The sequence below is a fragment of the Myotis myotis genome, unplaced genomic scaffold, assembly GCF_014108235.1.
Source record: "Myotis myotis isolate mMyoMyo1 unplaced genomic scaffold, mMyoMyo1.p scaffold_m19_p_13, whole genome shotgun sequence".
NCBI lineage: Eukaryota > Metazoa > Chordata > Mammalia > Chiroptera > Vespertilionidae > Myotis > Myotis myotis.
The window spans coordinates 26,606,484-26,633,504 of record NW_023416317.1 but is presented as its reverse complement, the minus strand read 5'-3'; the positions used below and the strand labels follow the sequence as shown (position 1 = coordinate 26,633,504).

The 27,021-nt window shown below is 53.0% G+C and overlaps 1 protein-coding gene across 1 annotated transcript in view; it reads left to right on the top strand.

Annotated features, from left to right (window-relative positions):
• Positions 1 to 22,583, top strand: part of SPSB4 (splA/ryanodine receptor domain and SOCS box containing 4) — a 66,260-nt gene extending 43,677 nt beyond the window's left edge. Inside the window, exon 3 of the mRNA XM_036332390.1 lies at positions 21,263 to 22,583. Coding sequence (XP_036188283.1) covers positions 21,263 to 21,390 — 128 coding nt within the window. The 3' untranslated portion in view covers positions 21,391 to 22,583. The remainder of the gene's footprint in view (positions 1 to 21,262) is intronic.
• The last annotated feature ends 4,438 nt before the right edge of the window (positions 22,584 to 27,021 follow it).

Genomic DNA, 27,021 nt, shown 5'->3' with positions numbered 1-27,021 from the left:
ACCCCGAGAACTAACCACACAGTAGCTCTTAGGGGAAGGCTTTTGCATAAACCCACCAAGGAGTCCTGTGAAGGGTCAGAGGCCCCCTCTCCAGGGCCCAAACCACAAGCCTGCTGCTCTGGGGATGGAGATCCATAGTGACCACACAGGGAATGCAACTTCCCTGGGACCCATCATGCTTCCTTCTTTTAAAAATATATATTTGTATTGACTTCAGAGAGGGAGAGGGAAAGAGAGATAGAAACATCAATGGTGAGAGGGAATCATTAATCAGCTGCCTCCTGCACACCCCACACTAGGGATCAAGCCTGCAACCTGGGCATGTGGCCTAACTGGGAATTGAACTGTGACCTCCTGGTTCATAAGTCAATGCTCAACCTCTGAAATGCACCAACCAGGGCCATTGTGCTTGTTTCTTCAGGGAGACAGAGGGCTGGCTTCTCGTGACACCCGCGGCTTTGTCAGTGCAGGTGGGACTTGTCATTCATGAATGGCACTGGCCCCAAAACCATGCCATCCAGACCTTCCAAGGCTGGCAGTGCAGGCGGTCCCCGGGGAGAAGGGTGGGGACCTTAGAGCCCAATGCCGTCCCCTGGGAGACTGCCACACCTTAGCAAGCTGACCCTGCGTGCTCTAGTGGCCTGGACTGGCCTGGGAGCCTGAGGGCCGCCTTCCCTTCCTCCCTGGCCACGGCAGTCCAGGCTGGGAGGCTGGGGAAGGCCCCACTGAAGACCCCAGGTCTGCCTGGACCAGAGGCTGGAAACCTTGTTTCCATGGCAGCACTTCATCTGGAGCTCAGAGGACCTCTGCCCAGCACCTCCCTCTGCAGCTGGGCAGAGACTTTGGGGTTGGCCACCAGAGGTAAAGCCCAGCTCTGCCACAGCTGCTTCTGTAACCTTGGCTGAGTTAGTCACACTCTCTGAGCCTCCACCTTCTCATCTGTAAAATGGAGATAACTCCCATCTGTCCAAGTTCTCCTGAGGATTAAGTAATGTGATGGATGTGACTGCCCAGCATGGTGCCGGCACACAGAAGTGGTCACGGCCAGGTAGCTCTGATGGCTCCCTGCAAAATATTCCCGAGATGATGGACACCCAGGTTCTTCCCACCTAATGGATATTTCCACTTCCCTAGGCCGAACGACAGTAGTATGAGATGTGTTGAGGACGCATGCCCATCTTAAATTAATCGTAATAGAACCTGCACTATTCATTTCCACTCACCAGCCTCGCTCCCTGGAGACTTTTTAGAATTTCCCGAAAGCATCTCAGAGGGATGCTTGTGAATTCGATGAGCTCCGTTGCAGGCAGGCCCCCACTCGAGGGCTCTTCCCCTGTGACTGCTTCTCCGCCGCGCTCGGTGCCTTCCGGGTGTGCAGCGCAGGGCCTCCTGATTCCCAGGTAGATTATCCGCAATTCTAATGGCTTGTTTGTTTGAATGATTCATTCACTCCTTCATCAAAGAGCAGGAAGTACTTAGGCAAGAAAGATGTATCTGGCAGAAAATGCAAGAAATCAGAGTGATGAGAGGGTTTAGGACCTGGGGCAGCTTGCCATGGCTGGTGTTGGAGAGGAAAGTGTAGTGATTGATTCATTGAGTAAAATTGTACTGACCATGCACTATGTGCCCGGCCCTGTGCTAGGTGCTAAAGATAAGGCAGCCAGGAAGCCCAGCCCAGAGAACTCATCACTGAGCAGGGAGACATGTTACAACCAATCACGGAAATCACCCCGTGGTCACCATAGTGCGGGGTGGCACACCAGAGAGGCAGGGGGTGCTGGGAGAGTGTGTGAAGAGGGCCTGGTCTTCTTGGGAGTCAGAGATGGCAAATCAAGGGAACCCCTAAGCTTAGAGGAGGAATTATCTAGCAAGGTATCTGTTGTGGGGCAGGAGTGAAGAAAACGGTATTCCGGGCAGAAGGAATGGCATGTGCAAAGGCCCTGAGGTGAGAAGGGGTCTTGTCCAATTTAAGAACTGGAATAGCAGGTGGCACACATGGAGTGGGGCCGGAACCAAAGCTGGGGAGACAGATGCGGTCTCACAGAGGTTGAAGGAAGCCAGCAGGAAGTAACGCTTTGTGTGTATAAGAGGTTTGAGAGAGGAAGATTCGGTGTGTGGGTGAGATTACAAACTCATTAACAGTGAGTGCCCAAGGCCAGGTGCCAAAGTGAGATGCCTCATGGCCAAGGCAGCTGCCTGAGGAAAGCATCACTGGGGAGAAGGACACTGCTTGGCAGGACTCATCAAGCCTCCGGGCGGCCAGGCTACCCCACCTGTTGGTCAGAGGCTACACCCCTGCCTCCACCTCCCACTGGGCTCCAGGCCCTTTCTTCCTGCTGTCCCTGAATCCTGATGGGCTGTGCAGTCACCAAGCCCAGCTCTTTGTTCAGCCCCTCAGTTCCCAGTCCTTAAAAGAGGATTTCCTGCAGCCCAAACCAGCTATGGTAACTCACAAGAAAAGAAATGGGTTCTTAGTAGCCATGCGATTCTGTGCGCTACATAAAGTTGTTTGACATCTCTTATTTCCCGAGAACCAGAGATCAGACTATTTGCAATGAGGCTTTAGAAATCCCCACCCATCCCAAAGGTGCATCCTCTGGAGGCAGCAGCTGCCAGCAACCTGGAGCCACGCCCCTCTGAGCCTGCGATGAGGCTGAGCCAGCTCCCCTGCAGGCCCAGGAGGCCCCTCTTTCACGACACAATTCATTCTAAAGCAACAACTGGTAATGGTGCTCTAGGGTGAGCCACATCCTGGCCACGCATTGCCCAAAGCGCGTCATCCGGATCTTACTGCTGAGCCAGGCTGGGTCACACACAGGGTGGGGACAGTGGAGCCTACTCATCACCCGAGGACCCATCAGCATAGGAAGCTATTTGGCACCCCAGCTCCACACACCCTGAGAATGAATGAAAAGATTCACTCAGTGAAAGGGACCCAATTTCTGTTTTGAAGTCTAGAAAATATCTCAGATACTATTTACTGTTCATCTATACCCGACTTGAGTTTACGTTAGCCTGGTCATCTTCCTCCCACTGCTTTCGCTGAATAGAAACAGCAAATGAGAGTGGGGGTGGGGGGAGGGGCGGGGACGTGGGGGGAGGCGCAGAGGCAAGCACACCAGCTGCAGCCCCGCAGTAGGGACCACTCACCCACACGGAGGGCACAGGACAGTGACAGCAGCCAGAGCGCTTAGGCACAGCAGTGGGGGCCGTTCATTAAGGCACATCAGTCTGGGCCATTCGGCAAAGGGGCACGCAGCCCCCACCACAGGAGCCGGGCAGAACCCAGTCAGTACCAAAAGTGGCATTGCCTTTTCTAATCCTGAATCTTCAAAAATGGATTCCATTATGTGTAGGGTGATTGGTTTAAGACGAGGGCATAGTATCATTTCACAATATAAGCGTATATCAAATCACTCTGGTGCACCTTAAACTTACATGGTTTTATATGTCAATTATAGAGCATACATGGTTTTAGATGTCAATAAAACTGAAAAATATTAAATTTTAAGAAAAGATGAGGGCATACAGCATTTTAGAAAAAATTTCACCCAAAGAGATCAAACTAAAAGTGGGTTATACTTAAAAGGATAACTTTCCAGAAAAAGTCACTGATGTTGTAAAAGCTCTTTCTCAACGTTTCAAATAAATGAGGTGTCAGTGAAATAAGTAATCTCAGCAGTAAATAAAAGGCACCCCGAGAAGGGTGTGATTAATCATGTAACGAGGGGCACAGGCAGGGGGTGCGGTCAGCTCAGGGAAGGGTGTGTCCCTGCGTGTGCAGAATCCCCGAGGGGTGGGCCGAGGAGGACCTTGGGCGGGGCTGGAGGGGTAGGACTGGGCTCGATGGAGAAGACTCGATGGAGAAGACTCGGAGTGGTGGTTCCAGGCAGGAGGAACGGCAGGAGCTTTTCAAAGGCAGGGAGGCCGGAAAGCACTTGAGTCTGGCCAGAAGGAAGTTTGTGGGTGGATTCCTGCTGGGGCCAGGCTGTGGCCCGGGCACCCTCCAGACATCTCCTGGGTGGCTGTGCTGACCAGTCCACAGAAGCCTCTGCGAGGGCCTCCCAGGCGTGCCCACGAGGATCCCTCTGCAGGGCCGATGACCGGGTTGTTTTGGCAGCTCGGGCCCTGGCAGTGTGTGGGAGGAGAGGGCCTGGTGCAGCCGAGAGGCTCCCAGGCCTTGTGGACTGCGCACAGCTGGCCCGTGTCAGGCGGGCATCAGTGTCTGCAGACCTCGCTGCCCAGATCTGGGCAGGGCCGCCCATCACAAGCGAGCCTTTGTGGCCCCGGCCTACGAAACCAGCCAAATATTTTCCCTGTCACTTTATGAGGTGCTAGCTCTGCCCATTCAAGCTGGGGAAAATAAAGCGTCACATAATTTGTTCCGTTAGAGTTGAGGAGGTTTGAAGTTAAGGGAATTCGGGGCCCCTGGGGAGGCCTGTCAGCCCGAGGGGAGGGAGGGGTGTTCCCAGGGTCCCCCCTCTGGAGGAGATGGGGGCAACATCCAAGCCGGGGCAGATTTTACAGATGCAGAGAATGAGGCCCTGAGCCCGGAAAGGCAGCCCGTGAAAGAGTGAGAAACGAGGAGACCCAGCTCCCTGAGAATCTTGAGCACTTTCAGGGACCTGTTAGCCCCCTGTTCACAGGGGAGGCCAGGGAGCCCACAGGGGAAGGGGAAGGGGAATTCTCCGGCAGAACTTACAAGGCAGAGAGGATTCTAGCCGGGGTGCGTGGTACGTGGTGGGGAGGGATCAGCTTTATGGGTCAGCAAATGGGCAGCCATGGACGCACTGTGATTTCTGGCTTCCCAGTGAGTTCCCCAAACCCTTTCTGCTGCCCATGGCCTAACATTTGAGAAGTAGACCTGCTTCCCTTTTGCCTCCAGTAATGTGTCATTTATTGAGCGGTTGCTATACTGCTTCACTAGGCCCCACATTCATTTCTTCCCCCGAGATGCTTTGAACACCTCCTATGTGCTAGTGCCTAAGGATGCCGCCGTGACATTCTCCTTCACAACAGCCCTGTACCGAGTAGCAGTGAACCCACTGGTATGGGTGGCTAAGCTGAGCTCCTAGACCAGTGGTTCTCAAGCTTGGCTGCGCATTAGAATCACCACCCCATAACAAAGAAACAGAATTTCTGGAGGATGAGGCCCAGAAATCAGGATTTTAAAAAGATTCCCAGGTGATTCTAATGTGCAGCCAAGCTTGAGAACCACTGTCCTAGAGGGATAACTTACCAAATACATCCAGCTAACTCATGGCAGGGAGGCAAATAATTAGGAAAGAGACAGTGTAAATAACCCCAATTATAATTCTTTGATTTATCTTCGAAGTTATATTTAGGTAAATCATAGTTTATATGTGAATTAGCGTTTGAGATGAATAAAGATATATTTTTCTTAAAAGTCAATTCATGCCGAAACCGGTTTGGCTCAGTGGATAGAGCGTCGGCCTGCGGACTGAAGGGTCCCAGGTTCGATTCCGGTCAAGGGCATGTACCTGGGTTGCAGGCACAATCCCCAGTGGGAGATGTGCAGGAGGCAGCTGATTGATGTTTCTCTCTCATCAATGTTTCTAACTCTCTATCTCTCTCCCTTCCTCTCTGCAAAAAATCAATAAAATATATTTAAAAAAAAAAAAAAAGTCAATTCATGACCACAAAATCCCACACCGCATGCAGTGACTCCACATCGCCACCTGGTGGCAGAGCCTCTACATAGCAAGGGAGAGAGATTGAGAAGAGAAACGCAGACCTAACCAGAGGACTGCTGTGGGCCCCTGGAGGGAATCCATGTTGGAAGTGAGAATCGGGGGCGCTGGTCTGCTCTCTGGCCTAGACTGGCCGCGCGGCCATTCTGCCAGGCGCTTGAGTTCTCTGAGTGAGTGGCAGGTCCTTGCTTATGCAGCGTCTGTGTGGACGGGCATTTCTGGGGATCCCTTCTAACCTAACACCCCCGACTCTTGGTCGTCACTCTTAGGTTGCATTGAACTTCCGTACACCAGGGTGTCTCCACCAGGAACTACTTCTGATCAGACTTCAAGAACTCAAGTTCAGGGTCTAGAGACATCCTGGCACAGAGGGGGTGGTTTATTAGTTGTATTCTCATGTGTAAGAAACAGGAAATCTTACCCAAACCGCCTATGTTGATAAAGGGGATGTATGGAATTTTTCACTAACTAGTCCTGGGGTGAATCTGGCTTGAACCTCACCTATATCCAGGGTTCAAACACTATTGCCAGGATCTGGTTTCTCTCTCTCTGCATTTCTCAGCTTTTTCGTCCTTTGTGTCTCATATCTAATAGGGCTTTAGGTTCCCATACTCTCAACCTGCATGAAAATAAAGACTGTTTCCACACTGATCTCCAGATCTCCCATCCCACAGAGCATCACACAGCAGGCCCTTGGACACACATTAAGGATGGGGGCCCCTGGGGTCTCCTTTCTCAGGCCCAAAGTGACTGTGAGGAGCCCTGGGCCTACCCCTTCCCTTCCCTTAGCCTTGAGGAACCAGCATGCTTGCACCAGCCTCATCCAGCACACGTTCTAGAATGCATTCTGATTGGCCCGACTTGGGTGACATACCCACCCCTGAACATGGCCACTGGGTTGGAAAGTGCTGACTGGCTCAGCCTCTGTCACAGGCTCCCCCCCTGGGGCTGAGATGGGCGGTCTCTGGAATAAACACCCTCCGCAAGGGAATTAAAAGAGGCAAAGGATGCTGGAAGCGAAACCATCAGAAACCCATTAGTAACTAACATAAGGGTTAATAGAATGAAAGTATACAAGCGATTGATCTTTCGGATCAATCAGGGTGATAAGGCTGTCCTGACCACAGCATCACTTTATTCAGTCTGGAAAGTCCATTCTGTAGCAGAGAGAGGGGTTGGGTGTAATCTGTGTCCTGTCCTCCCCACACGCCATCCACAGGGGGAAGTCTGGCACACTTCAACAGTGACCTCAATTCAGAGACCTGGAAGACGAGAGATTTCCATAGGTGTCTGGGTCTACCCACGGGAGTGTGCCTTCATGTAACTATCATCCTGTGACTACTAGGCCTCCCCGCATTCCCTCCTCTGGTCTCTGACCTTCACTTGGGATTTTATTTGTTTATCTACAGTGGACTTCTCTCACTGTTCGGCCCTGCTTGGGATGATAATTAAAATTCCAGATAGACTGTCCAAAAGGGCAGGGCCTTAGGGACTCTGGTCCAAGCCCCTCCTGCTGTGGATGGGGACCAGCAAGGGTCAGGGTCTTGCCAAGACCCTCTGCCTGGCAGCCCCTTCCTGTGGGTGCCTCATTGCCATGGGATTTCTAGCTAGCAGGCAGGAAGGCAGCCCAGGCGAAGGCCCAGAAGATACCTTTGTGGTGGACAATCCACAACATTCATTATCCACAGTCAGGCAGAGCAGGAGGGCAGGCCCCTCACTGCGTGCGTTGCTGGGTGCAGCCCTTCCTACTACTATTTAGCTCAGGCTAAAGTTAAGAAGTGGATTTTCCCAGCATATTCAAATGAGGCCGAGGGAGCAGGTGGAATGAGAGCAGAGACTTGAATTTCAGCAGGGACACTGCCAGGGAATCACCTGGAATGGATGCTCTGTGCGTGGTCCTTTGGGGGATGAGAGTGTTGTACCGAGCAGCACTGTGTGCTAGGACCTGTGAACCCCCCAGAGTCCCACCTGGGCCCCCCTCACAGGCTCCTAGTTTATTGGGGCAGCCACATATGCGGTAGCATGAATAAAGGGCCACAGGGAGTGAGGCAGGAGTGCAGTGGAGAGAGTAACAGGTGTTTGGGGCAGCTGTGGCATCAGGAAAGTGTTCCCAGCAGGAGGGATATTGGAGTTTCATTTAAAGAAGTTACTGGACGGAAAAGTCCGGGAAAGGCATTTCCGGAGTGGGTACAGCCTGTGCAAAGGCACGGAGGCTTCAAAACACATAGCCAAGCTCCAGAGACCGCAAGGAGCACAGGGGCAGCGAGTCCTCAGGGAAGAGACCAGTTCATGGAGGGTGACCCATTGTCTAGTGGGTCATTTGTTCATTCAATAAAACCTGGGCCTTTTGAAGTCCAGTATTTGTTAGATTTAGGCTGCACTGATGTGAACTACATTCATAAAGCTCAAATAAAACACGACAGTGACAAGCTCCTGCTCCCAGCCACCCGCCCAGAGGCAGCAGATGCTTCAGTTTCTTGTGTTTTCTTCTGAGATATTTTCTGCAAACACACCCACGGCAGCATCCCCCTCACGCCCTGGTGTGCGCCTTGCTTTCCACGTCTTGGAGGTGACTGGGAACATGGAGGGCTTTTCCATTCTTCTCGGCAGTGGTGGGGTCCAGTTGTCGAGCCCCAGCTGTGCATGAGGAGCTTAGAGACCCCCCTCCCACTCGGCCCCTCCTTTTACAGTGGGATAGACTAGAGGCCCAGAGAAGGTGGGAGCCCACCAAGGTCTCCTAGCTGGTCAGTGACCAAGCCAAGACTCAAACTCGGGTCTTCTGCCTCTCATATCCACCCAAGGCCGGCCGGGCCCACTGCCTTGCCTCGGTAGCCTGTGGTTGGAAAAGGAGATGGGTGAGGCTGCAGTCTGCTCATCCACCAGCCTCTTGATGTGATCCCAGACTCCACGGTAACCTTTAGCAGTGACCCCACCCTTTCCCCCTTCTCTTTCCTCCTCCTCAGCTTCCTCCTCCCACCTTTGCCCTGTGCCTAACCTCAGCCCCATCCCTAGCCCAGCAACTGGTTACTATGACAATGAGGGCCTTCCAGGTATTTTATTTGGAGCCCCAATTAAGCAGGGCCGACTATAGGCTGGGAGCCTGCAGGGAAGTGTGTTTTATGGCCTGTGAGAGCCCAGGTGCTATTTATAGCTCCCTAATCAGTGTTGCTAAATGGGGTCTTAATGCAAGTTCTGTGGCAACTGAACATTTTCGTCTCTGAGATTCTCTTCCCCGAAGCCTCACTCCCTCCATCTGTCCGCCTGAGCAGCCCCCGCCTGGCAGCCCTTCCCGGGAAACGGTGCCTCCCCTGTGCTCAGCAGCTGTCTGCAGGCTGCCTGGCTCTCCTGATCTCTCCTGACAGTGGGCCCTCTGCAGTCCCATCTTTGGGAATATTTGGACCACGCTGTCTTGTCCAGGAGGAACCTGGGATCCTTAGATTGGGATTCTGTCCCCAACCTCCCACCATCTTTCCCAGCCTTGTCATCAAGACCAGAGTGAGGTGAGGGACATGAGTGACTTGAATGCATCAGCAAACATTCACATTTTTGTGGATGCTGGAAAATCCTTTCCACTAATACCGCATAGGCCAACAAGCAGTTTCACGCATTGAAACAGAGCAGCTTAACTATTACCCCTTCCCTTACAGCTGGGAAATTCTGGCTGAGAATGGGAGGGGGAATTAACTAGTGTCTGTTACCAGGCACTAGTTAATGTTGGAGCTTCACATGTGCCCCCTGATTCAGTTTTCACATGACTTGTTTTATAGAGAAAGAGCCTATATCACTCAGCATAGGCCAGGCCTTGCTGCAGTAACAGACAAGCCCCAAATGGTACTAGCTTCAAGCAATGTTTGTTTTTGCCCTTGCTGCATGCCTATTGCTGGTCAGCAGAAGGCTCGATTGTGCAAGGTTTGTGTCCTCATTTAGGTCCAGGGCAGAAGGAGCAGTCCCTAATGGTCACTGATGGAAAACAAAAGGCAGTAATGCACATACAGGCTCCTAAAACTTCCAGTTGAAATGACACATGTCACTTCCACTAACGTTTCTCCGGCCAAAGTAAGTCTCATGGCCACACACCCAACTTCAAGTGAGTGGAGAAGGGTACGCTCATCCTGTGCCCAGTGTGTGACAGCTGGGACATTTGAAAAGAGTTCTAATGACCTCCACAGAAGCTGAGGGCCTTGGGGGTGAAGATTTGCCCAAATCCCACAGCTCCTAAGTGGCAGAGCAGGGAATAGAACATTCAGCTGTTTCCCACAGAAATCTGTGCTCTTTCCCCGTGTAACGAAGTGGTTATAGACTTGGGCTCTGAAGACAGACTTCTGGCTTGAATCCCATCTCCAGGATGACCCTCGCTAGGCAAGTCACTTCACCTGTCAGCCTCGTCTATCTGTAAAATGAAGATTCTCGTGTAGGACTGTGTTCTGAAAACCAAAGCTTTATTCCTAAGTTTGAGCCAAACTCATTTGGCAGCCACACTCAACCTGAACTGGTGTAACGCTATTTATAGTTGTTTCTTATTCCACTCGGTGTGAATATTCATAGGTTTCACTATAGAAATATGAAGGTGTTTGATTGCAGGCGCTGCCTTGGGCCACTGGGATGTTATGCAATATATACATGGCATATGCAGCCAAATTGCTAAGCTCTGGAATTCTCTGAATTCTGAAACAGGCTGGCCCCAGGGTTTTGGATAAGGGACTGTGGCTCTGTAGCACCTCTCTCATGGGCTGGGAGTGAGGATGGAGGGAAATGATGTGTCAAAGATTTGGGGCCCAGGGCCCAGCATGTAGTACGTGGCTATCTGAGGCCCCTAGATTGGACTGACGAGGCAGGAAAGAGGCGTGGGCTTGGGAGAGATTGCCATGAGAGAGCGGAGTCCGACGCACGAGAAAGGGGAGCGCTCCGGTCTGCATGTTACTGAAACCAGCAGCTCTCTCTGCTGCCTGCTCAATACAGGTTCCTTAGGGCCTCAGACATCCGTGAGTGTGTTGGTGGAATGATTCTCTCGCTGCCAATAGGATGTTTGGGAAGGTCCTCGGAAAAGACAACATGCTTTGTAAACCTGAGTTGTTGCTTTCACACCTTCAGTTTAAAAGCTGGACAGTGAGCTCTTCCCAGGCTGGGTGCGGAGAACCGCACTGGGACACCTCACGGGGAGAGTGGGTCTTCGCCCAGTTCTGGGTTTTGCACAGAGTTATGGGGATTGCAGCTAGAGTTGGCCACGGCGCGGAAGCACGGTGAGCAGGTGCCTGGATCCGGTGGAGTCGTGTCTCTGTGGTTGGATCAGAGCTTCTGGCAGATTCTGAGGATGGGCTGCCCCCAAGTGGGGTGGCAGGTGCCGACTTGCCGTAAAGGTGGCAGGTGAGATTCACTCCGAAATAGAAGTGGCAGGGTGAGCCCCAGGCTGTGTCTGGGCCTAGAAATACTTTGTTTGGCCATACTAAATTAAAATAGCCCGGACAGCACATAAAAATCTTTGCTTCCTGGCCTTTTTTTTTGAAAGAGCAGGACATCTATAACAGGGGCCCACCTTCCTGCTGGAGTTGAGTGGTGGCCCCTTCTGCATGTCCTGTGGGGACCACAGCCCCACCCCCTCCCTTTGCCCACTGCTTACACCTGCTCCTGGCTAGTCACTTAGGTTACCTGCCCAGCCCCTAGGCCAGTGATGGCGAACCTATGACACGCGCGTCAGAAGTGACACGGGAACTCATTTTTTTTGGTTGATTTTTCTTTGTTAAATGGCATTTAAGTATATAAAATAAATATCAAAAATATAAATCTTTGTTTTACTATGGTTGCAAATATCAAAAAATTTCTATATGTGACACGGCACCAGAGTTAAGTTAGGGTTTTTCAAAATGCTGACAGGCCGAGCTCCAAAGGTTCGCCATCACGGCCCTAGGCACTGGAGTCCACAGCCTCTGGTCTAAAGTCCAAACATATTTGTGATTACTAGAAGTGATTTTTATTTATGCACGGATCATTAACATTTTTAAAAAACATTTATTTTTATTGATTTCAGAGAGGAAGGGAGACAGAGAGAGAGAGCCGGAAACATCAATGATGAGAGAGAATCATTGTTTGGCTGCCTCCTGCACAACCCCCCCACTGGGGATCAAGCCCGCAACCTTGACATGTGCCCTGACTGGGAATCGAACCGTGACCTCCTGGTTCATAGGTCAATGCTCAACCACTGAGTGCGCCCCCGCCCCCCGACCCCGGCCGTGCTGATCACTAACTTTTTAAAAAGTCTCCTAAAACAAGGAACCATTTGCCTTGAAACTAGAAGTGGAGCGAGAGCAGTAGTTTCCAGGTTTGCTAGCTGTTTCTCTGTGGCGTGGCTCTTTCCACGCTGGAAAATCTGTGTCTGCAGACCTCCTCAGTCACCACTCCTTCGGAGGCACACTCCTCCCCCTGTGAGCACAGCCCCCTCTGGAGCCTAACGGGGTCTCTTTGAAGCTACGCTGTTGAGAAAACCTGGCAGACTCCATCCAAGAATTTGGTTTACTTATCAGTTTTGCGAAAAACGGGCTTCCAGCATCCTCCTCTGGGCCTGGTCTGAGCTCACACTTGGAAAGGTCAAACACACACAATAAATCCATTAGAAAGCCCTCGTGTTAAACCCCAGGGGCTCGTGCAGCTTAGCAAGAGGCTAACCTGGTGACGTTTCCCAAGTGGAGGGAGTGTGCCTGACCTTGGCTCCGTGCTGGAAACCAGGAGTCGGCCGGGCCCGTCAGCCCGATGGGTGGGAAGAGCGCAGCGAGGGCTGCGTTAGCAACGGAGCCTGATGGCGGTGGGCCTGGCGGTGCGGCCTGGGGGGAGAAGACCCCTCGCACCGTCTGCATTGGCTCCCTTCTCCCCTCCAAACTCTTCAGGCCAAATGCCCGTCAGGACCAGGTGGGTGGGACGACCCAGTAGTCACTGTCCCCGACTAGGCAGGGTCCTTCGTCGGGGCCACCTCACAGCTTCCCTGCGAGCCCAGGGCAGGGCTTTGCTGGGTCAGGGGCCCACCTCCAGTGCATTCTGGGGCCTCAGTACACAGGGGTGAGCCAGCAACCGCACATGGAGCCAGGCTGAGGGGCAGGGACTGGGACACTAGGACCGAGTGACAGATCGGTGGGGCTGGGAAAGGTTTCCTCTGCAGTGACGGTCACCCCGCCTCCCCAGGAGTCTGGCAACAGAGGGTGGGTCCTGAACCAGGCTGCCCGAGTTCCAGTTTTGTTTTTACCCCTTAGATTTGGTCATTGAGTTACTTGACTTCTCTGTGCCCCGGTTCCTCCGTCTGTAACCAGACATGCAAATCAGTAGCCACCTTCTCCGAAGTGAGAAGCACAGAAAGTGAAGTGCTTAGAGCGTCTCATGACGCGGGAGGTGCTGTGTGAGTCCTCGCTGCGACTCTTCCCACTGTAACTTGTTGTTATTGCCGAGGAGCCCAGTGAGACCATCAACCTGGACTTGGAAAATATGCCAACATTTACGGGTTTCCTCATGCTTCCTCTGATGGGAAGATTGGAAGGAACACCCTGAAACGGAGCAGAGGCTGACGGACAGGGCTGGCGCTGGGACCCCACAGGACGGGACTCGGACCCGGCTCCCTGGCCCGCTACTCTGCCCGCTCGGACCTCTGGGCGGGGTTACCTGTGGCTGTCGACACAGAGGCGTCCCACCTGGTGTCCTGCCCTCGGCTCCGCACCAGCTGCCTCTACTTTCACTTTGTCCTGAAGGACTAACTGTGCTGAAACAACAGTTGCCGTGTATTGATCGCCCACCTGTGCCAGGAGGGTGCCTGGCCTCTGCCCCTCGTCTCATCCTGGCACGTTCCCCGGGAGGCCGGCGTGGTCCCCCAGCTCCCAGGATGCGGCCAGAACGCGTCTCCAGGTCTCACTCCCGCCGGCTACTGCCCCTGGCCCGCGATGCTTTCCTGAGCAGCCTCAGCGCTTAGGCAAGAGTGACTGTTACTGTTTATTAACGAGAGTTTAACTCTGACCCATCTTCTAGGCATGCTCTTGTTTGAGGCAGATTGAGACCAACTCATAACTTTTCTCATTCACTTTTGCGCTCTCCCTCTCCCTCTCCCTCTCTCTCTCTTAAACTGAACCTCTGATACACAGAATTGGACTAAACATAACCCTTGGTTGTGACAGAGTCCCACGGTGGTGCCATGCATAGCCCCTAATTTGCTATGTATGTGTTTCCTTCTTTAGGAGTCAGTGCCATCATGACTCTGCCCCCAGCCGGAGGACCAGTCATAGACAGTCGGGTACCTCTGTGCTCCTCCCTCCTCATCCCTGCCAACCCCCACCCTCTGCTCAAGACAAACCACGCCTCTGAAGTTCGTGTTCACTTTTCCTTTGCTTTTTTCCTTGTAGACATTCCACATTTTCCATATAGATGTGTGTCTAAACGATGCCATGCTTAGTTCTAGTTGGTCTAGAATTTTCCAGTTTGTCTCTTCCTGTGCCAGTGCCACACTGTTCAGTGCTGTGGCTTTAAATAGGTCTTGCTCTCTGGTAGGCAAGTCCTGCGGCCCCACACTCCTTAGTCTTCCTCTTAGAAGGGGTCCCATCCCTGAGGGCCTGCCCCTGCCCTGGGTGGGACGAGCATCGACTGTCTGCAGGGCTGTCTGCTCCCACGCCTGTCTCCCCTTGTCCCATGTGCTTCCTTCAGCATCTGCACGGAGCCAGGCTGTCCCCATGGCTGCAGAGGCAGAGAAACTTGTCCCGTGGTGCAGGGTGCACGCCAGCTAGAGGCCCCTCCCTGAGGTTCTCATGTGACTCGGGGCTGCCCTTGTCCAGCCACCATGCAGCCAGCAGGATGGGCTCCAAACTGAAAACAGTCGGATTTTCTGGGAAATGTTTCAGCTGAGTCAGGAGCGCCTTCCAGACGGAGGAACTGGCGCAGTGTTTCTCATTCTGCCGGCTGCCGGGACCGCGCTGGAGGGCTCTCCAGCTACAGTGGCCTCTGTAGAGACGGGGCTCACAGGAGCCGCTGCCCCTCTCCCAGCCCCAGCCCCAGCCCCATGATGTCAAGGCAGAGCCATAAGGGCTGGCCAGCAAGGACAAGAGCCAGTGGCAGCCCGAAGTCTCCAGGGGCGAGACCACACCAGCTGCTGGGAGGGATTCCACAGCACCTCCGGGCAGTCAGGGATTTGTTGCAGGTCGGGGGCAGGGAAACCACATTTCCTGAACCGAAAATTAGATGATGACGTCTGAACACGACGGGATGTTTCCAGCTGGGGTTGTTCCACAGCCTTCTCCCGCACCACCTCCTCCAGGAAGCCCACCTGGCCTGTGCCACAAACTTGGGAGCCACAACCCCGGGCCTCCAAGGCTTAGCTAACATTTACATCACTGGCTTGCCATCTACTTTTCATGGACATGTTAACCTCATCTGTGATTTCTGCTCTGCCAAGTGTCAGCTGGTGGCCAGGACCCTGCGTCTTCTCTGCCAAGCCACTTGCCACACTGCAGACTCTGAGGCCCTGGGAAGGCAGGCAGGCCGCTCTGCCAGCTGGTGGCTGAGGCTGGCCTGAACCAGGGCCGCCAGCTCCTCAGCCACTTTCCACTCAGCGGTGTGGCAGGTCCCAGGAGAGGAGGCCTGGAAACGGAACCGAACAGATAACCTGAACTCAAGATGCTGCTGTTCCCACTTGTCCAGGCCCCAACCCTGCGCCCCCAGCCACTCACTGGCCACGCCGTCATGCCGACCTGCCCCAGGCCCTGTGTCTCTGGGAAGAGTGGGTTGTTCAGCTGGGTGAAGAGGGAAGGTGGAGGAAAGGAATGCTGATGGACTGAGCAAAAAGAGGGGGCTCTGACGTCTAGAGGTGTCTGTGATGGGAAACAGGGTCACAGTGGGGGGGGCTGATCCGGTGGTCAGACCATAAAGTACCAGAATGGGCATTTGGGGGTGATGTTGATGTCCATGTGTGGCCCAGGGAGTCGGTCCCTGGGGGGAGAAGGAGAGTGCCCGGAGGATGAGGCATGAGAGGGTGTGTCTGTGGAGGATTCTGTCCCGGGGGCGGGGCAGGTATGGTGGAGAGGGGGCCTGGGAGGCCAGGCCAGAGCCCTGGCAAACCGGGGTCAGAGGTCAGTAGTCAGCAGCCGTGAGGGGAGGGAGAGGACTGAGCCGAGTGGTGTGAGCTGTGGAGGGGCTGGGGTTTCTCACAAGCAGACGGAGGCGCCTTGTATGCGGCAAAAGGAAGCGAGGAGTCCGGCCCCACCCCCCTCAGAAGCCCGGCTGGCATGTGCCACAAGCCTGGGAGCCACAAGCCTGGGAGCACAGACAGCCCAGAGAAGGTGGAAGGAAGGGCAGCGGTGTCCTGGGAGAGAACGTGCAGTCCCGCGAAGGCGGGCGGCGGAGGTGCAGTGGGCACAGTGGGAGATGTGAGTGGTGGGAAGCTGCGGGCTGGGTCAGAGGTGAGGCACAGAGCGGTTGTGTGTGTGTGTGTGTGTGTGTGTGTGTGTGTGTGTGTGTGTGAGCGGGGGTTGTGTGTAGGGGGGGCGGGGGGGGGTTTAGGGAAATGAAGGCCACTGTGAGGGGCTCTTCCAAGCATCAAGACTAATGGATCTCCCATCATTCAGCGACCTTCCTTCACTCTGAGTTCCGCCGAGTCTCCCCCCTTTTCTGGATCCGCTTTCCTTTTGCTGGAGCGCCCACTGCCCCCTCGAGTGATCTTCAGACTGGGCAGGCCGGGCTCTTCTTTCACTAGACACACCTGACAGTGGAGCGGCTGTGCGACCTGCAGCAGCGGAACCGCTCTCTGCTGGGAGCCCCTGGAAGTCTTTGGCTGAGAAGGTTTTGCGGGACACACTCTCCTGTTGGGCACTGGGTCAGGGAGCTCCGGGCAGCCAGTCCCTCTGCGGGGTGCAGGGCTCACCTGCACTCAGCGCTGGCAGGGCCCCGGAGGCCGCCGCCTCATCCGGAGAGCAGCCCAGGCATCGGCGTTAGGCCCTTTCAGGGGGTGCCCTGGTGCTTGCGCCGGGCCCAGCCGGCCTTTGCTGCTGGAGCGGGGCTTCTCCAGGGCCCCTTTGGTGAGGGCCGTGTTCACCCCTGGTGTGTAGCGCTACCTGTCCCCTGGTCGATGTCTCCACCCTCCTACCCCATCCCGACCTCTAGCCTGCTGACTGCCTTTCCTGCCTCACAGCACTGTTCTCAGGTCCTTCACGCACACGCACACGCACATCTCTTCTGTCATTTCAGGGACACGCTGCGTCGGGGGCACAGCCCCCCCCCCCCCAGTTCAGGTGGCATTTCCCGCACTCCCCGTTCCTGGTTCTCCCCTTTGGAGATTCTGCACGTCCCTGCCCGGCAGGGTGGCTGGGGAAGGCCATGCACTATTTGGACGGTTTTGCTGTGTGGGGCTCCTGAGCACGTGAAGTGACTTGCTCACTCGAGATCCCCGGGAAACATGAGCCCCACCTGGGCCCTGGGGACCGCCTGGGCCAATGACGCCTGTTGGCACAGAGTTCATCTGAAGATGCTGCCGTGTCCCACCTGTCGTCACCACCTTTTTGCTGGGGAAATGGTGAGGCTTGTTAAGAGAAAACTCCAGACGCTTTCTAGACGTGAGCCGAGGTCTCTGTTGGCCATGACAGGCCAACAGGCACAGGGATGCTGTGGTTGAGAGGTGAGTGGGTAAGGATACATTCGACCATTTGTGTAGTTTCCTCAGTGAGTCGACGCCTGCCAGGTGCCAGCCGAGGGCAGAAGAGCCAAGTCCCTGGGGAGGAGGAAGCACCTGATTTGGGTCCTGAAGGAGGAGGCAGGCCCAGCAGAACGAGCAGGGCAGGGAGTTCCAGCTGAAGGGGCTGCGTGAGGAGAGGCCCAGAGGCCAGCAGGCAATTCCGTCTCCAGACACCAAGGCCTCGGGCTGTGGATAAGTGACGAGCGATGTGTCTGACACATGGAGTGTGTGTGCGTGCCCATGTGTGTCTTCTCATTTCTTTTCCTGAAAACAAACAACGGTGCCCTGTCTACTTAAGTTCCGATCTCAGGGCTGTTGCTCCAACCTTCCTCCATCTGCTGATCATTGTCTTCAACTGTTGCAGAAAAATTGCACCTCCTGACCTTAAAACGTTGACATTTTTTTCCAAAATATAAACACAGGGAAGGAGGTAGGGCGGTGACTCATGTCTTAGCATCTCCCCACTGCAGGCAGCGAAGATTTGGAGGGGCCCAGGGAAGCAGCCGAAGCTACCAATGCCTGTGCCAAGATCTCCTCGTTCCTGTCACAGTCATAGACCATCATAACCAGAGAGCTAACTCCCCCGTTTTACTGCCTGCAAAACAGAGTCCAGGAAGTAATGTGGTTTCCTCGGGGTCGTGCAGGCGGATAGTGATGGAGAATCATGGAAAATGCAGGTCACTTCGGAAATGATCGCCCGGTGATATTTTTAACACAGAACCAGACATCCAGCTCCGGCTCCAATGAATCTTCAACCAGAGCATAGCATTGTCGACAATTAGTATGATGTGCTGAGGCATTTTTGAACCACAATAAGCAAATTATTACTATTTTTAAAGGTACTTCTTGGGCTGATGGCATGAAATAAGAGAATGCCTTTAAGGAAAGGAGCATGCTGGGTCTTGCCATCGTCACAATGCATGATGGAGGCCTTGCTATCCCTCTCCACAGATGAGCAAAACGTGGCTCCAGGAAGGTGAGCCCGCTCTCTGGCCCGCTGGTGGTGGGAGCATGAGCCAGGATTCCATGCCAGCCCCCTTCCTCCTACTTTGCCCTCACTGGCTTGTGTTGTATCCACACTCACCCGGCGGGGAGCTGAATGAAGCACTCTGGACTCAGTGACTCATTGTTTTACTGTGAATTTGTTTTTGACATTTATGCAGAAAGTGTACTCATCTCCGGTGAGTAAGCTTGATGATTTTTACAAGCTGAACACACTGGTATAGGCAGAAATCAAATCAAATCAAGGGGAACAATACCAGCCCCCCCCCCAGGAGCTCCAGCATGCCCCCTTCCAGTCACTGCTCCCCCCACGTCACCACTGCCCTAACTTCATCCCTCTGTGTGTTTGAACTTGGTACAGATAAAGTCACACCAAATGTACTTTTCTTTCATTCATACTTATGTTTGAGAGATTCATCCATATTTTTGCATGTAATTGTGGTTCCTTCATTTTCATGGTGGATTAGTATTTGACTCTGTGAAGATACACAATTTATGTAGACATCCCACTGTTGGTGGCTAGTAAAGTTGTTGTTTGCAGTTGGTTACCTCCATGAGCATTCGTGCATGTGCATTTGGGTGAACATGTGTACACCCGGGAGTAAAATTGCAGGCCATAGGTTCAGCTTGAGGAGATGCCTCCGGTTTTCCCAAGTGGGCGTGCCAGTTTACCCGCCCACCTGCAGCATTATTAGAATTCCAGTTGCTCCACATCCTCATCAACACTTGCTATTGTCTTGTTTTCATTTTAGCCATCCTGGTTGGCATCTCAGAGAGTCACAGTATAGTGATAATTTGCATGTCCCTGATGGCTCAGGAAGTAGACACATTTTCATATATTTATTGGCCATTTGGATATTCACTTTTGCAAACAATGTTTCTTTTTAAATTTTATCTTTAGTCAGAAAGCATTTCTGAGAATGCCTCTCATCACTTTGTTGATCATTTTGTTAAGGGAAGAAACATTCAAACCTGTGAAGATTTTTCTGAGTTTATCTGAGCCAAACTGTCAACAATTGCCAGGAAGCAGAATCTCAACAGATTGAGATAATGCTCCAGAGAACGGCAGTTTTGCACCTGGTTTTTTACATTACAATCGGAAGAGGAGACAGAAGTGGGTTACACAGAATCCATTGGTGATGGTTAGGGAGGTGGGAGAAAGCAAAGTGGGGAAACCTCTGGGATTGGATAAAAAGTAAAATGACAGACACATACTTCTTTTACTTAGGTGAGTGCAGGGTAGTTAACAGTCAACAATTAACTCAATAACAATGAGGGGATTTGTGGTCTCCACAGAGCGGTGCCTGTGCTTGGAGGGGTCCAGAAAAAAGGAAAATTACTTTGACATTCCAACGAGATGTTATCATAGATAGAAAAAGACAATAGGCTCAGTTAAAGTAAAGATTGACCTTTATCAGGGGAAATTCCGGCCTAGGACATGACCACTCACCATACATTGCTTTTTAATTTTAAAAGTTTTCATTTCAGACCATCCTCGGTGGTTACTTTAGGTCTGTCTCTAAGTCTGCACGGCCGCCAGGCAGGCCTTCCCTGAGCCAGTCCGATGAGTGTGGCCCCTTTTCGCCCACAGTTTCTAAACTTTGACATTTGACAGCTCTAAGAAGTTCCAAAGCCGAGGTGGGTGAGGAGGAGGAGTTGGAGGGACGGCCGGGCATTACTGGCATCTTCGGAGCTGGAAGCTCCACAGCGGCACCAGGCGCTCTCTGTGCACTGGGGGTTGCTGTGCAGCCATAGGAATTAGGAGAGAGGATTGGTATTGCACACAGACCTAAAGACAAGCTCTGAACTCCAGCCCCTCCTTTCTCTCTGCCTTTGGAGTCTGGGCTCTGGATTGATTTCAGTGATTGCAGAGGAGTGAAGGTAAAAGGCCACCTTCCCTTCCGTTCAGCTCCTACTTAGGCCGGGAGCACACAGGGAGCTGAGTGTGCTGATAAGGCTATGCCTTCGGGGGGTTGAGGACCTAGTATGTGCCTAGCGCATTAAAGTGATGAAGAAAGCTTTTAAACTTTGACAATGATTATCAAACTTTAACAGCTCAATTTTTTCCGATACAAAATGCAAGCCCATCTCCCATCGGAAAAGGGACTGCTTGTCTGCCAGCCCGAGCCTATCCTGCTAACAGTCCTCCTGAGTTCTTCCTCACCAGGGCAACCAGCCAAGGCCTGGGCATGAGGGAGAGAGCCGGACATGGTGTTTACTGAGCACCTACTATGTGCTGAGCCCTGCGCTAAGTTCTTTACAGTTTCCAACGCATTTAACTCTCACCACAAGCCTCTTGTCCATTAAAACATGCCCTGTTCTCGGGAGTTTACAGGAGAGGAGAGGAGAGGAGGGCGCCAGGACAGAAGTGCTGCCGGGTAAGAGCAGCTTATTTCAATAGCTTCCAACAGCTACAGAGGAGAGACCCGGAGCAGCAAGTCAGTTCATTCATTTAACCGATGGTCACCGGGTCATCCCGGTAACAGGCTCAGCCTGGGGCCTGGGACGGATGAGTCAGGGTCACGTCCTCTAGGAAGTTCACAGTTTCCTTGTCACGAATTCATTAAGTGAATGAAACGGAAAATCCTTGCTGTTTGTCTGAAGGGAGGAAGAGGGCATGTCCCGTCGGGGTGGTGCTCGGTGCCAGCACGCCCTGAGCCGGGACCGGAGCTCCCACTACATCACATCCGTGGCCCGGGCACGGCACTGTGCACCTGTCACTCCCTCCCATCCCCTCCGCAAACCTGCAGAGTTGTTGCTGCGCTTACAGGCGGCCTCGCACAATGGGCGGGTGGGAGGACCGGCGGGAGGAGGTGCGAGGAAGGCTCTGGCGAGACTCTAACCCGCTTCCCTGTCGTTGCAGCCGAGCCCCTGCCGCTGATGGACCTGTGCCGGAGATCCATCCGCCTGGCCCTGGGCCGCCAGCGCCTGCAGGACATCGGCGCCCTGCCCCTGCCTCAGTCCCTCAAAAACTACCTGCTGTACCAGTGACGGGCTGTGGCGCCGAGGGCAGCAGCGGGCAGGCCGCCGGCCCGGCCTTGCCTTTCACGGCACACGGAACGTTCAGGAAGGGGCCTTTCTCGCCCCGACGCCCCAGAACTTGCAGTTCTTTGGAAGGCCAGTACGCGTTCCCAACCTGAAAAATGAATGTCTGTTGCCAACAGTACTTGCTGCCCGAGAAGCAGCTCCCCCAAGTCCCGACACCTCCTTGGAAGCCGCGAAGCCCCCGGAGGAGGGCCGGCCTGCCCACTGGACACCGCAGGATGGTATTGATCCGGGAGCCCGTTCCGTATTCAAGAGAATGAATCAAACATTGGGGCAGGAGACTGTTGTGTGCGAGCAGACAGGGCCGGCTGGGGGAGAAACTGCCTCTGGGTCATGAATGATGACAGCAGCCAGGTCCCCTGGGCCCTCACCCCTTGTCAGGGCAGCCGGTACTTGAGGACTGCCCCCCTTTGAGAGGGATGCCCGCAGGCAGAACTGGCAAGTGGCCCGAGCAGTGTTTAGCCGCCTCTGGCTTACCTCTTTGAAAGTCGTTTACTTACCCGAGTCACTGCCTTCCTGCCCCTCACCCGCCCCCCATTGCCCCGGCACCTCTTATTCAGGGAAGCTGAGTCTCACAATTCACCCCAGGGACAGAGTGTTTCTTTTATTATTATTTTAAGTAGCAGGTGCATTTTAAGAGAGGAGTAGAGGAGTGAGGGCAGTACTTAGTCCAAAGGTGCTAATGGGGGGGTTGGGGGCATTGCAACCCCCTGGTGGATGATGTCCGGGGAGGCCGGGGTCTCTAGGCAACCATCCACTCAGGATGCAGCCTGGTTGCCACAAAGCTTTATTTGAGCAAACTATTTTTTCACTTTAGGAGACTTGTACGAGCTTGTTTGTTTCAAATGTGTGTGTGACGTGCTGTTTATTTATCAGCGTGGGGCCCGTGGGGGCAGCCCCGTAACTGGAAGGGTGGACGTGAGAGGCACCTTCTTCGCCTGCTCCAAACCTGGCCCTCTCCCGGAAGGATGCTGCTGCTGAGAGCACCTCCCTGGGCAGCCGACGCTCTCTGCCCAGACTCATTTTTAACTGGAAATTGTCCCAGCAGTGGAATTTCGGAGCCCCAGACGGCACTGCCGCCCCCACTTTAATGTGAATTTGACTGATGAATGAGGAACGTTTCTAATAAAGTGTGTCATTCAGTCCTTCAGCTGTTTATTCATGCTCTTGGTGGTGTGTGTGTGGGGGGGGAGCGGGCAGGGGGGGAGGGCTTCTTCTGTCAACCTGGCTGGTCTTCCCCAGACACTCAGGCAGGAATGTGACTCCCTCTCCAGACTGTTCTTGTCTCTTCTGTCTTGTCCCCACTTGAGCCCAAACTCTAGCCATTTGACAAAGGCCTGCCCTGAAAGAGCAACTGTGCCCGGGTCCTGGGCCCATGCAAAGTTGGCTGTGATGGTGGAAAAACAGGGCAAGCTCCTGAGGCCAGGGCTGTGATGTCCAAAAGGCAGCTCTGCAGGGGACACAGGGCCAAGCAGGGTAAACCCTGTAAGACAACCATTTCAAAGTAGACCCAATGGTGGGGCTGGGTGTGACTTTGGAAGTGCACCTCATCACCAAGGAGCCATGCAGATTGCTGAAGGGTTAGTGTGTGGCTTAGCCAGGCTCAAGGCTGGAAGGAGCCAATCCAGGCTGGGGAATGGGTCAGGACTGGCACAACTTCCACTCAGCCATACGGCCCACCAGAACACGCACTGTGCCAAGAGAATGAATACCGAGGACCCAGCAGTCATGCAGATATGCCCCTCCCCAGGGGAGACAGTGCAGCCTGATAAAATGAGAGGAAGCTCTCCAGGGGCCTGCCTGGAAGGCTTCCTGGAGGAAGAGGCACCCTCCACACCTGCTTCTTTAGGGAAGATCACTTTGGTGAGGGCAGACCCAAAGAACCAGCCATGCTGCATGCTGCCAGGGGGCGTGTTCTCCCACCCTTCTGACCTGGGCTGGTGGCTGGGCTCAGCCTCTGGGGGTATCCTTCCGTTAGGTTGTGGGAAGCAGCTTTGTGTAGAGGCCTGGCCTCAGGCCTAGGGGGCCAGAGCCCTGGTGTGAGTCCCACGGCACAGCACCAGGACATCCCATAGTCAACCTCTCTCATGGGCTTTAACTGCCTGGGTCTGAGTCAAGGCTTCTGAGTTGGACTCTGGACCAGCGGTCGCCAACCTTTCAGACTTTGTGGACCATCAGTGCTCCATGGACCACTGGTTGGCAACCGCTGCTCTAGACTATAACCATAACATACATCAGAGGGTAACAAACACACACACCAACCCAGGGAGAGTTCGGGGACGGGGGGGGGAGGGCGGGGGGAGTCTGCTAGCTCTGGACTTGACTGTGAAGTATCTCACAGCCTTAGACGCTGAGAAGTTCACAGTCCCCCAGGATCTCTGCCTGAACACCAAGACTGTCTGTGTCTCTGGTTAACCAGTGAACCCCTACGAGACAAGGACAAGGATCCCGGGTCCTCTTTTATGAGCTGGCTGATAGGGTTAGACAAGACCAGGTGCACATTAAAATCCCAAAAGGAAATCTGTAAAAAGTCCCAGACCAATTAAAGGCCGTCCTCTGGGGGTGGGGCCCAGCCTTGGTAGCTCCCCAGGTGATTCTAATGGGCAGCCCCACGGGACGAGCTGCTTAATTAAGTCACGCCAGTGGGGACGCCGTTGCTGTTAGTGAGAATGTACATTCCAGGCCAGAGAAAGCCGCCCAGCCCACCCAGCGTTACCAGAGAAGGGCGGGTTCTGAGTGGCAGTGTCACCGGTGCGATGAAGTCCAACGCCAGCGAGCCCTTCCTTCCTTCAGTGATGCCGGGCTGGTTTCTCTCCCAACCCGGGGAGGAAGGGCCGGCCACTTCGGCCCTCATGCTGCACAATTCTTGACTAATTGGTTCCTGCCCTGTGAGGCCCGTGGTGTGTGGAGAATTTCCCAGAAAGCATTGTCATAATCCATCAGAGTAACCTAGACTAGTAAGTACAGAGCAGGCTGCAAACGGTTTGCCCTTGAATGTACTGTTGTGAATGGAAGTTGAGATAGTGAGACCTGACTACAGGAAGGGTTTGGTTCCTGGTGTTTCCAAACCTTGCTTCCTTAGGACACTCCCCCACCCCTTCTCTGATGGGTTTGGGGAGTAGGTAAGCCAGTGACAAGCCAGCCCTGGCTTGATGACTATCCTCACCTTCTTTGTCAACCCAACAAATAGGGCTCTTTTCCTGGAAGCAGCCCTGGTGTTGGTTGAGTGTCCAGTCCAGTCAGCGACTGTGGGAGGAGCAAGGTAAGTATCCCCCACTCTCCTAACCAGCATAGAGGCCTCAGTAACCCTGTCTGTGCCTGGGTATTTTTCCATCCAAGGAAGAAAATGCGCTAATGATTTGCTGCACAGGGATGCCATTTGAAGGAAATAATTGCCTTTCAGCCGTCATTTTAAGCCAGAAAATGGCTCTGTACCAGGATTGTGCCAGACCCAAGGGGGATTTCTCTCCTGCTGCCCAAGAGCACCCACATGCCCCAGCAGCGAGACTGACATGCAAACGGGTGAAGCTGATGGCATCAGGGCCCAGAGGAGCGAAGGCACAGCAGAAGCAATGCATACAGGTGAGAAGGGCTGAGAGTGTGAGTGGAGCGTTGACCAGTCTCAGGTGATGGAGGCAAGCTGTATGGAGAAAGGGTGCAATGAGGAAGGATGGGGGCCTTGTAAGTCACACAAGAATAAGGGCTTGGTCTGGGTCGGAATCCAGGAGGAAACAGCCAGCCTGCTCAGAAGGAGGCTGAGGAGAGCATAACAAAGGGGCTATGGACCAGGGCATGGGCAGGGTTCAGGAAACCAATAACTGAGGTGAAGCAGCTGGGCTGGTATCCGTGGAAGGGGAAAACTTACCATCCCTAGGGGCAGAGGGCTAAGAGAAGGACGCAGTCATTAGCAAAAGAAAACTACCTATAAGAGAGCCACTCGACAGCCGATGCCAACCACAGCCTGGCAAGGAGGGAGCCAGGGCATAAATACCCTGACCTGTCTCTTGTCCCGCCTCCCATCTTCCATCAGAGCCTCCCATTGGCTGAAACCCTTGGGAGCATAGCAGGCCAGGGACCCTGATTGGTGTTATCCATAGAGGTCCTACAGAGCAGGGCAGGGAAGGAAGGATAGGAGACCTGTGGGTATCAAGAGAAGAATATGCGGTGGACTTTATCCTGTAGATCTGCTATGTTTATTTTTTTAATGGCAAAGATCCCAAACTTTAGTGTATAAATAAGTAAAAGCTAATTTGTTCCAAATGTGTGTACTAGGGGCCCTGTAACTCCCCCATCTGAACATCAGATGCTAAACACCTGAAGCCTCTCCAAGGAGCCTTAGGCTACCATCACAATGGCATTCTTCCCAAAGTATAATCCAACTGTGTAACAAGGAGCAGCAGGGCCAGGTCCTGGAACTAGGTTTTTAAACCGCTGCTGTAGGAGCCATGGCAGGTGTAAATACTCCCACCACAGCCAAGTTCCAGCTCCGCTGTGATGCCACTCAATGCAGCGTTGGGAAAAGGCCATCAGTACTATTTTCACCATATAGGTACAATAAATGGAAATTACCTGACGGGCAAAGATGATAGTAAACGAATTGAAAAATGATGATTTTTGAGTATTACCTTTGTGGGTTTTTTTTAACCTTTGTTTTTAATACCGCTTATTTAATTGTGAGTTTATATGATTTAATTTTTAATAAAGCTGTAATCAGTAACCAACTTGCAACATTTCTGAAATTTTAACCATCAGCTGTTGCAAGAGCCATCTCCAGGATCCAACCAGGCTGTTGGGGTTGGAGTTAACCAGTTACAGTTTGATTCTGATCGCCTTTGGGTGCCCCAACAACTTGAACACATTTCACTTGGCCTATGATTAAAGCGGTCTCTTTTCTGAAGCGCCCCTCGTGTACATATACCTAAATACATACACAAAAAAAGGAGGGAAAGAGCAGGATCCCTAAATTTCTGTTTTCAAAAAGTTACTTCTTTCTCACTAGAAAGACTTTGGATGCAATGCAGTATTTCCCTTGGCAGCAACTTTAGTACAGTTATTGCATCTGAGAAGAGAGATGGTTCCACAGCAGGAAAAAAAAAAGGAAGCTGAGAGATTTGAAGGTTTTGAAGAACAAAGACTCCCAGTGTCTCGTGAAAACATCTCCAGAGAGACCGTGTCCTAGAAGCACTCGCAGGAGCATAACATCTGGTCCGAGGTTTCCCATATCAGGTGGCCTCCTTCAGCAAGTGCGGATGCCCTACGAGCCCGGCTGCGCACAGGGAATAGATTCTAGAATTTCACATTTCCATCTAAAAATGCACATTCCTTTCCTGGATGATGGTCGTGTTACACAACGGCCCCTGGGACTTTCACAGAGAGCCTGAAAGGATATCACTGCCACTAGCTACAGAAGAACCAACTTTTTTTTTTTTTTTTTTTTTTTTTGTAAACAGAGAAGATAAGCCTTTTTTTTTTTCCTTAAGAAAAATTTCTTGGCAGGTAAACCCTTCTCCTTTATCAATGTGTGCGAGAAGAGAGTCCCACATTCTTTCTAAACCCCGCCAAGATTTTCAGATGAAG